Source organism: Papilio polytes, unplaced genomic scaffold (genome assembly GCF_000836215.1).
Source record: "Papilio polytes unplaced genomic scaffold, Ppol_1.0 DF822067.1, whole genome shotgun sequence".
Classification (NCBI taxonomy): Eukaryota; Metazoa; Arthropoda; class Insecta; order Lepidoptera; family Papilionidae; genus Papilio; species Papilio polytes.
The window spans coordinates 9,011,751-9,027,043 of NW_013527137.1; the positions used below are offsets into that span (position 1 = coordinate 9,011,751).

Here is a 15,293-nt window from a genome sequence, read left to right on the forward strand (position 1 = left end):
GTATAGATAGAAGTAGAGATACTAAAATTTCCTTTCCCCGCGCTCATTGGTTTTCTAGGTTGGTTGTGAATACACATAAATGAAACAACAAAAATCCAGTTTTTTAAAAGTATATTAGGCTTAAACGCTTTCTTGTACGGGGGGCTCGTAGCCTTCAGGGCGGTCGGACTTATCGCCCGCCTCGCCGCGCTTGCCACCGCCGCCTTCCCCGTGCAACTCCATCAGCTTGGAGATCTCGAAACGAGGCCTCTTCAGCACTTTCACCTGCAAACAACTCTCATTAGAATTGCACTACATTTGTATGGTGTATTTATTTGGAATAAGACATCAGATATAAAATCAAAAGGGAACATGAAGTTTCATCATGTAAGTTGTCATTGCGAGCTGAGTGTGTCATCATACAAGTAGTACTTAGATAAATGAATTCTGATTACCTTAACACTATGATAAAATCTGTAGATTCTGAGATACTCAAGTATTCTACTCATCTAATTATGTAAATTGAAATCTTTTTACTTTGACAAAGAATTTTATAAAAAGTTTACATATTCCACTTGAAATTCTACAAAATATTCTTAGTGATTTCAATAATTACCTTCCTGATGCAGACATCTCGGAGGGGGTAGATGCTAAGGCAAGCCTTCTCAATATCCTTAGCAATGGAATCTGGGATGAGCTTGTTGACGACCTCGCGCAGCTCCGAGTTGGTCACGTCACGGGTGATGATCTCGCACATCTTCTTTCTGATGGCTCGTACCTAGAAATCCAATCTGTTATATTACAAAGTATACATTAATTAATTTATATAAATATATATTGAATATGGAGCATTTTGTTATATTTTTAATCCAAACCCCACAATATTATAGATCATAGATGTGAAAGTTTAGATTGATGATGTTTTTACTACATATATCCAAAAAATTAAATTAGAAAAAAATGTAGAACAAAGTACGGAAGAACACAGACTATTGTGTTTTTTTTTTAATTTTGTGCTAAATGAGTTACTGGGTTTAGCTTAACTAATATTAGCATAAATTGAACTTCCTACGAGTGCTAAATGGTACTCACTTGTGTGTGTTGGGCATAGCAGGTCTTGCGCTGGCTAAGAGTGTCCTTGTTGGTGAAGCCGATGCAGAACACACGCAGGAGGTATCCATCGGTGGTCTTCACATCAATGTTGGCCTCCACAAGTGTCTGCCATTTCTTGACCATCCATCTGCAAATAACTTTTTATTTAGGCAGATTCAAAGATAAAAAACGCAAGCTTTAAGACATCTTGAAATTGCAAGTACTGTAATAGTACAACTTATTAATATTATAATGCAAATGTTTAGTCGAACATATTGTCTATGGATTTGTGTTTGTTTTCGAAAGTTTTAATGTTAAAGTGATTATACAAACATGTTTGTTTTCATAAGTCTGTGATCATAACCATATTGTCTCGTTTCCATTAAATTTGATGAATAAGAAAAATGAGCATATAATGTTAAATTTTCATGTTCAATTGTAGCAATAACATGAACACCCTTATTAATGTAACAAAGGTTTTTATCATGTTAAAGCATTTATTTATGCAGTTTGAAACGATATGAAGACGATAGTAGTACATTCATATAGCTGGACTGCAAAAGATTTTATTATTATAGAAGGGGCAAACAAGAAAAGAATCACCAAGACTATATGATCCAATGCCGATGGACATCCACAATGCCAGAGGATCCGCTAAACTGTTTGGAAATGTAGTTATTAAATTATATGTATTTACCTGAGCTTGTCAGTGGTGAGGTCCATGCCGTGGAAGTTGCAGAGCACATTACGACCTTGTACATCCTCAGCGATAAGACGGAATTTGCGGAAAGACCTGAAACAAATTTTACTCATCAATATCTTCATAAAATGAGAAACAATGTTGTAAATACTTCACAAATATATTAAATTGAACAATTTCATTATTACAAATCTTCTTAACACAACAAATAAATGCCAATACTTGCTTTTAATAGAAAATTGTAGCAACCACATGAAATGCCTAACAATAAAGTGCAAAGGCCCGTTTTCATGTTGGTGCAATTTATTTATGCAGTTTGAAACGATACAAAAGTCATGTGGTTACTTTTATATAGCTGGACTGCAACTTTTATAGGTTATAATTTATGTTTCAGTTAATCATTATTGAATTTATTATTACTTTGTAGTAACAAAGAGAATCTGTTGGGCTACTATTCTATAATGTAAAATAAATGGTTGGTTCAATAGTGTAAAACAAATAGAATATAGAAAAATATGAACCTTTCAGCATCAGTATCAGCCTGTAGGTCAGCTAATGAGACCTCAAACACACGGCCCTTCAAACCTTCAGAAGCAATTTTTGTTCCCTGAAAGAATACAGCTATTTAACAATACATTCATCTAACAGATAGGTTATGATAATTAGGAAATCAATTCAGTAATAAAATCAAAAGGGAACAAATGTTTTCATCAGTTCTGTGTCATTGCGAGCTAGGTGGATCATCATTTATATTCAAAGTTTAACCACAAGACGTTTAACCACGTGTTGATCAAGTTTTAACCACAAATTCTGTATTACAAAATGTAAGCTACAGAACGCATGTAATCAAAGTACCTTTATTTAGTGTTACTTTACTAACCTGAGTACGGTTGACAAGGGTGGTTCCCACTTGTCTTTTGGTGAACATAGACGGTGCCTTAACATCATACCAGTCTTTGCGGGTGAATGGATCAACGCTGAAAAAGGTTAAGTTTTTATAACCTCGCAACAACTCGAGTTGTAAGTTTGATTCAACTGCAAATTTTAAAGATATACGTTTGTAGATCGTTAAAATTAGCGAGCATTATTACTTTTATTAACATTCATAGCCAAATACTTTACAAGAAGTGAATTTTAACACGAGACACATCAACATTATCCGCCGATATCACAGTAATCACAAATGACAAATCTGATATAAAGGCTTAGATAGCTAAAACACTAAATACTTTAGTATAACATAAGTTTATTACTAACTTACATCTTCTTTTTAACGCCCTTTTTACCGCCTTTGGATAGGCCTTTATTTTTACCAACCGCCATGTTCAGACTCAAACTTCAGAAAGACAAACTTTTGTTTATGGACGCAAAACCTGTCATATTAGTGGGGAGGGGCAATAACAGATTATACACTTTCAAGCGAAAAGACAAAAATATAGTTAGTTAGTTAGTTAGTTTTAAGTATATATGCAGACTCAGGCTAAGTGGAGGCTTTTAAAGGTAATGATTTTAAATTTAATTAAGTAGTATTTTAGTAATGACACTTCCATTTCATCTCTTTAAAAGACCGATATTAATTTGTACCGTCTATAGTCCAAAAAAATAACAACACAATTGCATTCGAAATAATGGGAAATGCATTCCCTTCACTAGTAATCACGATTCATGATCGAAATATACTCCTTTTTAACTAAATTGTTAAACAGTTACGAATTTATAATCTGTATTTTAACATTGACATTTGAGATTTGTTTCTTGATGGTTGCCCAAAGATGTCACTGTCATTGTCAAACGATGTGTCAGCGTTATCTGTCAGTTGATTAAGACGGGAGGTTGACGTACGTGCTTGTCAATTATTATCTGACCTCATCGTTTATCGTTTTAATACTTTACGTTTGAAACCTAGAAGCAATGAAATACTACTCAAGTTTCGTTTAATCTCTCGTTGGTGTGTGTTCGTATATCTTTACGTGTGGCTAATTAAATTGATTAAACCGTTGCAGCGGCGTTTTTGATTTCGCCGGGTTTAAACTTGTAATTTCTTGGATAAAGTATAATGTTTTAAATATTAACGTAAGTGTTCGTTTTTGTGTTTAAAATGGGAGCCCATGTATCGCGAAACGATTTTGAGTGGGTACATACGGAGGAGCCTCACGCTAGCCGGCGGAAGATTATTTTAGGTATGTTTTTGTCGTGATATTTTTTTCCAGTTTTAATGGATACTGATTAATTTTAATTTATTCAACCAATGCTAACTATAACAACATGCGAGACTCGTTTAAGACCGTACTGACTCAAGTATTTGTACTTTAAAAAATACGTCGACTTAATTTTTGTATTCATATTGTGTGTCTTTCAAAGACTGGGCGTGATCCCGAGTGTAATATGTCTATTCGTAACAATCATCAATGTACAAAAATAGAATCTATTTTTTTTTTACAATAGCGTTATCAGTGTTACACAAAGAGGTCAAATTATATTTAAACTATAAAATTGGTTGTTTACTACTAATGGTTTGAAAAATGCACCATAATCAATGATTTTTTTAATTACTAGCAATTTGTGCTTATTTTTATATCTCACTTTTTTTGATCCAAGAGCATTTTTTTATTTACTTAAAAAAAATATGCATTGGAGAACAACTTAGGTCAATTTTAATCATACACAACCAACTCATTGTCAAGGTCAAGGCTTACATTATTATTAGAAGAAAAACTTGGGTAGTAATTATTTACTACAAGTAATATAAGTTATTACAACTTAATTGTAGATAATCATTGTAACAGTATCTTATTTACTCAGTTGTAGCTCTTTTTTTCATAACTTGTTTATCCATAAATATGCCAAAACTCTTAGAAGTAACCATACAATAAACTGGATTTATAAGGAATAGCCTGTTATTATTTATGTTAAATTGCTGTAATATGTGATTTTGTTTGAATTGTGCATGTACTACTTATCTTATCACTACAATAAAGTCTAGAAGTAGTGTGAAATTCCCAAAAAAATGAATACAAGTTCACTTAAATCTTGTTCAAACATGGTCTGTGATTAAAGGGTGACAATCAGATAAAGGCAAATGAGGATAATATGTTAAAAATTCCGCATATCTCACTCTTCATAATTTTTTTACAGTTTTTTCAAATATATCCTCAGTTAAGAAAGTGTTACATATTATATGGTTAATCAGTATATCATAAAATATTTGTTCTAAAATGCAACTAATAGATGGTACTATTTATTAGCTATCTGTTAGCTAGCAGTCAGACTGATTTTGAGTTATCTGGTTAAAGTATGTTATTTGTATCTAAGATAACTTATTGTTTATTTTGGTCATTTTTTGAGTGTAAATTTCTTTAATCATTTGTCTCTCATATCTTCATGGTCGTAGTAAGATGATAATTCGTTGTTACTCATTATCACTGTTTGCTTTAACCAATGTATGCTAACACCCTAATTGGATAGTATGACAGACTACTTTACATTCTATCTAACTTGACACTATTGGTTCAGTGGATGTATTCTGGCAATCTGATTCCTTACTCTATTGTGATAGTAATTGAATGATTAATAAAAACAAAGAAATGTGTAGTCTGGTGAACTTATAAATTTGTGTTTTTAATTATTATTAAATATTGCTTGTGTTGTTTTTTGTGTTTTTAATTATTGCTACATTATTATGTAGCAGAATAACATAATAATAAAGTCTTTTCATCTTGTTAATATATAATCTTTATCTATACTTCTATACTATTATAATAAAGTGTAAACACACACTTCTTGGTTGCCTAAGATGTCAGCAATTACAGCATATTTTTGAATAATTGTTTTTTTAATAAATAGCCTTACACTTCTGTCACGCTTTAGGGTATATATTTTCACGCCATTGAAATTAGTGGGTAAATATTTTGGATAAAAGCCCTAATGCAGGAAAGAGACCATAAATTGCTGCCAACATCAAGGAAGCAAGGTTGCCAAGGTTTGTCATGTCATCTCATTATGATATTTGCAATTGATAATTTGACAAATGTGAAAAATAAAATGATTTTTTTATAATGTTATATGGATGAATTCGCATGGGAACAGCTAGTATAAAATAAAAACATAACTACTTGCTAAGAAAGAAACTTCATTCATAAAAGTATTATTAGTAAGGTAAATTAGTATTTAAGTTAATCCAGAACAATCAATCATATTGTATATCTTTATAATCTTTACAATATTTATAAAGATAGTACATCAATTCAATTCATACAAAGCATTCTATCTCTAAAATAAATTTATGAACTCTGAGTATCATTGACTCATTCTCAATAATAGATAAGGACAACCTTAATACTTTAGCGTCTAGTTTAGGTAAAGTAATAGATTAGAATACATCATCTCTCCTACCTTATCCTACTCCCATAGGGTCGGCGCGCCGGGTTTTCGTCCTCCACATAACTGTATCATTTGTCATCTCAGTGATCTCCCTTCTTGATCATGTCTCCTTTCACGCAATCCATCCATCTCTTTCTACGTCTAGATATAATAAATAGAATATATTAGAATACATGTATGTGGAAAAACTTGGTTAGCTTTTAACCATAAATTTTCACAGCTGAAATATTTGTTGTCATATAATAGTTCTCTTTCACAAATCAGGGATAGTAAAGCATCAGAACAGGTTAATTAGTATTAAAAAGTTACAGAAAACAAAAATCAAACAAAGAAGGAAATATATCAACAATTACTAAGTCTGATGACAAAGTGAGCACTGTCAACAAATTGATCTCACAATTGTTATGACAAATCCTACACAAACCTACAGTTCTCTTTGGACAAATATGCTAAAATAGTAACTGTTCATTTAATGTATCAATAGACTAAATAAAAACAATAATTTCACAGAATTTATCTGTTTATAGTTTGTCTAAAACAAATCAGAGGTACATTTTTTTACAGAAAAGGCCTGATGTTAATAAGTTGATTTTATGTTTGTGACAAATGTATTTTTTCGGCGAATTAACCTCGATACATTACCAATTTCCTATCTAAATAACGATAAGAATATGTTGGTAATGTTTCTGAAATTGATCCGTTTTTAATAAATATTTACAGAAAGAAATTCAAACACGACAACTCACGATTACAGGATTGTAATCGTCTGTTAATTATGTAGAGACTGTTTGTTGCTCATTCTGAAGAAACTTGTTTCTTTAAGAAAAGGAAAACACATTTTTATAATAATACCATTGGTTCTTTAGTTACACATTTATTATGACTAAAGTAACATTAATAATTCGAACATGAAGAACACTCTATGGCTGCATGCTATGATGTAAACTTTTGATTCTCAGTACTTTTCCATTCAACAAGGATAAATTTGACAACTGTGTCATGAAATAAAAATAAATGTATGTGAAGATTATATTTATTCAGGCACTATTGTGTTTAATGAAATGGCGAGTTCTCGAAATAGACGACAATGAATCATCGTTTATACAATTTTTTTTTACTACTACATATATTGCTTCCATTTGTCAATCTATCAAAAATGCCTGGTTTACATTATGCCAGCACAGTACGACAGGAGCGCTCAAACAGCATAGATACCACTGGTGTAATGAAAACCTTTACTTAATTCCATCAGTACGATTTGATAAATATATCATCAACACTGTATAAATTATAACACGGCTAAACTCACATGATAACATTCGGTGTAGGCACCCACAGTTTCGAACCCTTTGGGGGTCCTTCTTCAATTTATATAGTATAATGTCTCACGAAAGTTTTAATAAGTTAATATCATCAACACCATCTTTTTTACGAGAGTTTTGAATTCAAATGAAACTGAAAAAACCCACATTTAAAGTAATAAAGTACTTATACGTACTATCTTATGTAATAATGTGGAGGTATTTTATCTCCAGCTAAAAAAAATACGTCAGAACTTATCTCTAAATTCGTCTCATAGAGATCTAGTGTGAATAATTCATACGTTTTCGTGTATAAGCGCTAATATGTAAATTGAATCTAATTAATAAGGCAATGTTCACAGTTCACACGAATAGACTCGTCTGACAAGACTTATTCCAGATATCGCGCATGTAATGTATGTAGATATATATTTTCTATTTGAAATTACGATTTACACTCTTGGAATGAGATGAAATTGGTATAAATTTTTCGTCGACTTCTAAATAAATTTACGATAGTTATGTTATTACTTTGTTGTTTACATGCGGTTTCTACAGTAGCAAAAATTAGAAACAAAATTAGTTGATCTAATATTTAAGTCGCACAAAGTCGAAATTCCACTTTGGGAATGGCCCTAGTGGTAGAGAAGGTAAGGAGTAAAAGGTTAGCATAGTATGGGCATGTTATGAGGAGGGATAAATCGCATTTTACAAGGAGAAAGTTATGAGTGTGGAAGGGCACACTGGTAGAGATAGTCTTAGAAAGAGATGTATGGATTGCGTGAAAGGTGATATGATCAATAAAGGGAGTGATGATAGAGTTATTTGGAGGACGAAAATCTGTTGCGCCGACCCTACGGGAGTGGGATAAGGAGGAGGATGATGATGATGATGATGATGATAAATCGAAATTCCACTTATCCATGTTAGGTATCACGTTTCGTTCGCGTAATTTCTTCAAACAGGGGAACAGAATTTTAGACTTAAATAAGGCATACACACTGATTGGAAAAAATGTGAGACAGTTAAAATATCAAAATCTCAGTTTACGAGACGCTGACGATGCATTATATTTATCATGATAAGCAGCCCATCTGACCGGATGTATCACGTGTTATCAACACTGATAAGCCATCATAATGTTTAAGTGGAAAAAGTTTTTATCAAAGACACTGGTAACAATTGCTGATAATATTTAATTATCACTATGATTCATTTGTACAATTTCTTAAAACTGTCGTACTGCTAAGCCAATACAGGTGAGGGATCTATATCTATCTATGTATCTATCTATTTATATACGAGCTATTGCCCGCGACTTCGTCCGCGTGGTATTAAAAAACATACGAACTATATAAATAACAAAAAGCTACGTATCCCTCGGAAACCGGACACCTCGAGGATGAAGCTTATCCCATGTATACTCCAGACTTTGTTTTACATCTGGGCTAAATTTCAATAAGATATGTTGAACCGTTGCAGAATGATCGAGTAAACATTAAAAAACTAAATTAATAAATCCCACGGGAAGCGTAACTTATTCCGGGATAAAAAGTAGCCTATGTGTTCTTCCAGACTATGCTCTAAACCTGTGCCAAATTTCATGGAGATCCGTTCAGCCGTTTAGGCTACAAACGCTAACAAACATCCATCCATCCATCCATCCATCCATCTAAAATTTCGCATTTATAATATTAATAAGATAATAAAACTAAAGTGTCTGTTTGTAATATCAAAAGAAAAATTCCAGATTTCGGGAAGATGATGTATTTGCGTTGCTGATAACGAAAATTGCATTTAAAAATTTTTTTGTCTGTCTGTCTGTCCGCAAGCCACGTTTGTTCCGGGTAATCACTGAAACGGCTGGGCTGATTTTTAACGGACGTTCACTGAAGGGTAGCCGACGTAGACGGGCATATTTTAAGCTACTTTTTTTTCCGCGCTGCAAAATGGCGTAACGGATGGTCCAAATTTGCGCTAGCGAAGTTCGCAGGCGACAGCTCGTAATAAATAAAATTATCTTCTTTCTTTCTGGTACTTGCAGTTCTTACACGCTTTTTTGCAAAACGGAATATTTTGAAAATCAAAATGTTGGTGACAATCATGCATGCATCAATGAATCGCACACCTTGTTTGCTATCTTTATTTAAAATATTGACATAACCTTGGGATCCCACCTTAGAATAGCGATAACAAATCGAAGGCTCGCACTACCTAAACATTTATGTAACATGGTCTGACATTACCGTATGTTGTAGTCTCTGTTTTATCGTTGAAAATGAAAGGGATAACAATATGTGTTATAGTTTTCATATATCTTGGCTGCTCTTAAATTTGCGATTGGTTGCTCAGAACACAATTTGAGGTGTGCGTGTAGAGAGAGCACTGGGCAGCTAGCCGATTTGCTTGAGCCGCCAAGATATTGGAATATATATATATATGAACATAAACAAATGTGGGCAGTGGGCTAGCTCTACTACCCGGGGCGAGATTTGTACAGCGCTCTTTTTTATCGTGTCAAAGGGCGGAGGGATTAGAGTGTTATGTGAGAGTAATTGACATAGTTGAAACTCCGTTCTGTCATGGGCCATGGGTGGCCTTTATTTCCGAGGGGAATGCTTTATGCGTACTCCGCGCCCGGGGGGACGCGATAGTTATGTAGGATCCTCTCCATAATGGGGCATACCCATTAAACCCCTTTGTTCCTCTAACGCATAGTGGCAGAATTGGCGGTATAACTCGTTATGCTCTAACTCAGGGACTGTGAATGGGTTAGAGTCTATCAATGTGTTGTGTGTGAATGTTTCGCCGGTGTAAACTCATGCTATAAATTTTCCGGTCATACACGTGACGAGTGCACAGGTGACATGGATTATTTTGTTTTTGATAATATATTCAGATAACAAAACACGTTTGTGTAAAAGGTTACGTGAGCGATAACAGGAATAAAAGATAAAGAATATTGCGACAATTTGCTATCTCCATAGGATTATTAAATACAAGATTAAGCAAAGGTCATTATGATTTAAATTTTATCAGCACAATGACTTTGAAGGCATATCTAATTTTTTTTTTGTTTCACTATGTCAGAATCAGAAATTCGTTTTTTTTAGCTTCTGCCAATAAATGTCGAAACACTTCGATATATAAAGTGTTTGTGAAATAACTTCAAGTTAACTTTATGTGTACTTGTGGTAGTCAAGGTTTTAGCAGTTTAATGAAGCGATTTCTCGTTGTCGATGTTACAATAGAAATTGCTAAATCGGAACTATACTTTTTGTTGATTTAAACCGCCTAAAATAGTCGATAATAATAATATTTGAAATTATTACATTTGATAGATTAAATACTAGGTTTATTTACATCAAAAGGTATATATACCATTCCTTTGAATTCCTATAAAGCATTAGTATGTATATATGATTACCTGAACTAATCCCTAGTTTATCTGTTAATTGGAGATCCGTGTTCTATTATCTATTAACTTATATATATTTTAATTACAATTAATATAATATTATTAGAAAGTTGTAGCGAAATATACAAATATGACAGAATTAACTGGCATAATTGTTATCATGGCAGTACAATTTTGACTAATTGAATTAAAACAATATTCTTGTACTCAATGAACTTTATCACGTATGTTCGAAAACTTTCCATTCGACCATCTGTTAATGTCCTCTGTACTATCGTTATCAGCTATTAGTAAGATCTTATCGATATAATGTACAATGCAATAAGCTGTTTAATAAAATACAACTAATTGTGAGTAAACGAAAGTACAGATTAGATAAATTTTGCTGAAAGCGTCTACGATTTATCTTGGGTTACAATCTGACTGAACCCAAATGTTCTGCGTTAAATTAACATCAAGAGAACATGGAAAGATTTGACGGTGAAGATACATATGAAGTCGAAATATCGTCTTTATGTGTGTCTCCTCCGTAAGGGTAGGCAACGCATCTGCAATTGCGGATGCCTACAGGCAGCGATCGCATCGCCATTTTGGGGGATCCAGGTGCCCGCTTGATCTTTTGTTAATGATATAAAAAAAAACTGACTGGCCACATTTTAATGACAAAACCATAACCAGACGTTTACACTGTAGTTATATTTAGACTGATTTGCATTACTCGGTTAGCAAAACCTTTGACATCGTGATTGAAATTGTATCTTCAGTTAATATGCAGACTATCAATGTTTAGTCGAATGATAAACTGACGAAGTTTAAGTCTGGTCGGTGACAGATAAGCCCCATACAGAATTGACTTCTATTTGTTGACTACATTCACCGCTACCTAATTAAGAGAATCGCGAGAGCTTGTTATTTAGCGATACAAATGTACATCAATTATCGTCCATTTTACCATACGCTACTAATTGTTAAATGGAAGTCAATGAACCACTTGCATTCATTGATCTTGGCTTGATCTTGAACCGTATTTTTATTGCTTTATAGACATCGAAGAAGTCATAGTCATATCATAAACTATGTAACTGCTCTTGTCATATCTATTTTTTCTTATTGAAAACTACGGAATATATCGCCTTAAAACAGTCGGTCCGAAGTCACCCGTAGATTATAGCTTGTAGCTTTCGCCCGCGACTCCGTCCGCGTGGAATTAAAAAAAAAAAAAAAAAACAATATATATGTCTTCTTCCAGACTATCCTTTACATCTGCCAAATTTCATCGATATCTGTTTAGCAGTTCAGCCCACAAAATCTACAATCCATCCATCCATCTAAACTTTCGCATTTATAATATTGGTAAGATAAGTAAGATATTAGTAAAATTAGTAAGACATATCCTTGTTTCTGGATCCAGTTTTACATTGGTTTGTTTTAATTATCGTAAACATTTCTGGAGTCATGGTGCAATTCCACAAAATTCGACCCACGCTGACTGTCAACAACACGCCGTGGAAACGCGCCTCAGTTCATCATGGAAACAATTCTTTTTATAAAACAAAAGAAATAAAGGACAATATAACATGTTATCATTTCTCACGTGGTACTGAACTTGATAATCTTGTGACGTAGTTAAATAGCTCAAACAATAACGAAATCGCAATAAACTTTCTTTATTCAAGTAACAAAAGGCATAAAGTTATCATTCTTATCCATTGTATTTAGCGTACATGTCTGTTTTACGATATATGTTATGATGCGGCAAAGAGAAGGAAGTCAAAGTATTTTTTTGGTATATTGGTTATAAACAACATTTGTCCCTTTTCCTTCCCATCCTTTTTCTTTTAAGAAATGATTGAATTAATTCAGTGAACTATGATTGCTTACTAAATAAGAATATAGTACGATCAACTTCTTTCGTCTAATTATCGTTATCTATAAAACAAAAGGTACTTTTAGATATATGAATAGTGCTAGAGATAATAGTAACACTAGTGCTTGACCACGATCCGACCTGATTAAGCGGAGATATGGTTGAAAAGTGTTACACACATTTAAGATATATACCCAATAACCCAATGCTTAATAAAACTTAATATAGTTGTAAAGAACATTAATATGTGTAAAATGACCTAGTTTTCGGTTATAATTTTGACCAATGCCTTAACAAGTTCTTATTTCAATTTTCCCTCATTTTAATTTGCGTACTTATTGTTTATTATTTGCAGAAAAATATCCAGAAATAAAGAAGCTGTACGGCTACGACCCGCTGTTCAAATGGGTTGTGTTGTCGATGGTTCTGATGCAGCTACTCGTGCTGCCGCTGGTCAAGTACATGAACTGGCCAGTACTACTCCTGGTTGCATATTGCTTCGGTGGTGTCATCAATCACTCACTCATGTTAGGTAAGTTTGATCACGTTATCGAACATTTTTAACCCGATTTGAGAGACTCGAATATTGACATCCTCTACATTCTCTGTGAAAAATCAGGGATGATATATTTTTCAAACAGTTGAATTGGCTGCGAAACAGTCGACAATCGATAGTTGTGCGACAGTTTAGTCAAAGGTGTGCGCGCGCTCTTTGATGATAATTAAAACAATTTGAAACTACAAAATGATGAATAACAATTAGTATCTTTTACTAGAAATCTTTAGAGTGACTAATTCTTTATATCTATGTTCTATACTTAATATAATAAAGCGTAAACACACACTACTTTGTGACATAGGATGTTAGCAATCAGAACATATTTTTGGATATTTTTTCCTTTAATAAAAAACCCGACACTTACGACACGCTTTAGGCTATATTTTTTGCTCTATTAAACTTGGGGGATAAATAAATTGGAAAAAACCTTTATGTGCGAAAACGACCATAAACTACTAGCTGCCAACATTAAGGAAGCAAGGTTGCCATGTTTTGTCATCATGTCATTTCATTTTGACATTTGCAATTGATATTGGATACATGTAAACAATAATATTAAAATTTTCATAATTTTTGCGGATGAAGTCGCACGGGAACAGATAGTTTTTAATACAATAGAAATATCCGGAGATATTCATAGTGTATCTTATCAATGCCAATACTTGTGTTACTCGAGTGGTGTTCAAGTAAGCGAACTCGATAAACGTTATCTATATTAATAGTAATTAAACGTTGCATAATGTGATATAAAGGTGTGATTACATTGTAATCAATGTAACGAAAAAAAATTAGAATCATGCAAGAAAATTTTTTCTCTGTTTACAGCTATACACGAGATCGCACATAACCTAGCTTTCGGCCACAATCGGCCGCTGCACAACAGATTGTTCGGCTTCTTCGCTAACTTGCCTATTGGCGTACCTGTGTCTATCAGCTTCAAGAAGTATCACTTGGAACACCATAGAGTAAATATCATTATTTTATTGTGTGATATTGCATACGACGGATTTCCTAAAACCTCAAGGAGTGACTTAGGTAAAAATGTGGCATCCAGTGGTGACTAGAGCAATTATTCTTACAGTACCAAGGCGATGAAGTGATAGATGTGGATCTACCCACATTATTGGAGGCAAAGTTGTTCTGCACAACTGGAGGGAAGTTGTTTTGGTTGTTCCTTCAGCCGTTTTTCTACGCGCTGCGGCCGCTTGTGGTGAGGCCGAAGCCGCCAACGCCGCTTGAGATGATCAATTTAGTTATACAGCTGTTCTTTGATGCGGTTGTTGTTGAACTTTTTGGTGAGTTCATTTTATTATAACTGAAGTGTTGGTGGTTTATGCTGAACAACATACATACGATGTGTTGTAAAAAAATTTAGTAGGTCCAAAAACTTGTATCGCTAATAGATTTTAGTAATATTGGTAATTGCATTTGCAGGCTGGAGGGCTCTATGGTACTTGTTATTGGGATCATTCATGGCGATGGGAATACATCCTGTTGCAGGTAAAATATATAAAAGTCAATAAAATATGTTGTATTATTTTTTTTTATATGCATTGTACTTCTCAGGTCACTTTGTGTCGGAGCACTACATGTTCCGCAAAGGCTTCGAGACGTACTCGTACTACGGCCCGCTGAACTGGATCACCTTCAACGTGGGCTATCACAACGAGCACCACGACTTCCCCGCAGTGCCCGGCCGCAGGCTGCCAGAGGTCTGGATACAACATGGCCGCCGTTGCAAAATGGCGGATTACACATTTTTACAGACTCCTCAGTTATAGTAATATTATAAATGCGAAAGTTTAGATGGATGTTTGGTAGAGTTATTAGCTTAGACGGCAGAACGGATCTGGGTGATATTTGGTGAAGATGTAGAGCATAGTCTGAAAGAACACATATTCTACTCACTTTTTGACCGACTTCCCAAAAGAAGGAGGTATTCAATTCGTCGGTATATTTTTTTTTTATTTTTTTTTTATGTGTGTTACGGCATAACT

General features: G+C 33.8%; 2 protein-coding genes across 2 annotated transcripts in view; one reads left to right on the top strand and one right to left on the bottom strand.

The window, feature by feature from the left end:
* Positions 1-94: 94 nt before the first annotated feature.
* LOC106107276 (40S ribosomal protein S3a) lies at positions 95-3,147 on the bottom strand. The gene is made up of 7 exons (XM_013288062.1): positions 3,033-3,147; positions 2,652-2,748; positions 2,293-2,378; positions 1,769-1,864; positions 1,072-1,219; positions 596-757; positions 95-264 (listed from the first exon to the last, which is right to left on the bottom strand). The coding sequence occupies exons 1-7, from the start codon at positions 3,092-3,094 to the stop codon at positions 121-123; spliced, it is 795 nt and encodes a 264-aa protein (XP_013143516.1). The 5' UTR covers positions 3,095-3,147; the 3' UTR covers positions 95-120.
* Positions 3,148-3,598: 451 nt separating this feature from the next.
* LOC106107431 (sphingolipid delta(4)-desaturase DES1) overlaps positions 3,599-15,293 on the top strand; it is a 14,494-nt gene continuing 2,799 nt past the window's right edge. The window contains exons 1-6 of the mRNA XM_013288283.1: positions 3,599-3,951; positions 13,093-13,269; positions 14,122-14,261; positions 14,378-14,591; positions 14,731-14,796; positions 14,863-15,008. Of these exons, the coding sequence (XP_013143737.1) occupies positions 3,870-3,951; positions 13,093-13,269; positions 14,122-14,261; positions 14,378-14,591; positions 14,731-14,796; positions 14,863-15,008 (825 nt within the window). The 5' untranslated portion in view covers positions 3,599-3,869. The remainder of the gene's footprint in view (positions 3,952-13,092; positions 13,270-14,121; positions 14,262-14,377; positions 14,592-14,730; positions 14,797-14,862; positions 15,009-15,293) is intronic.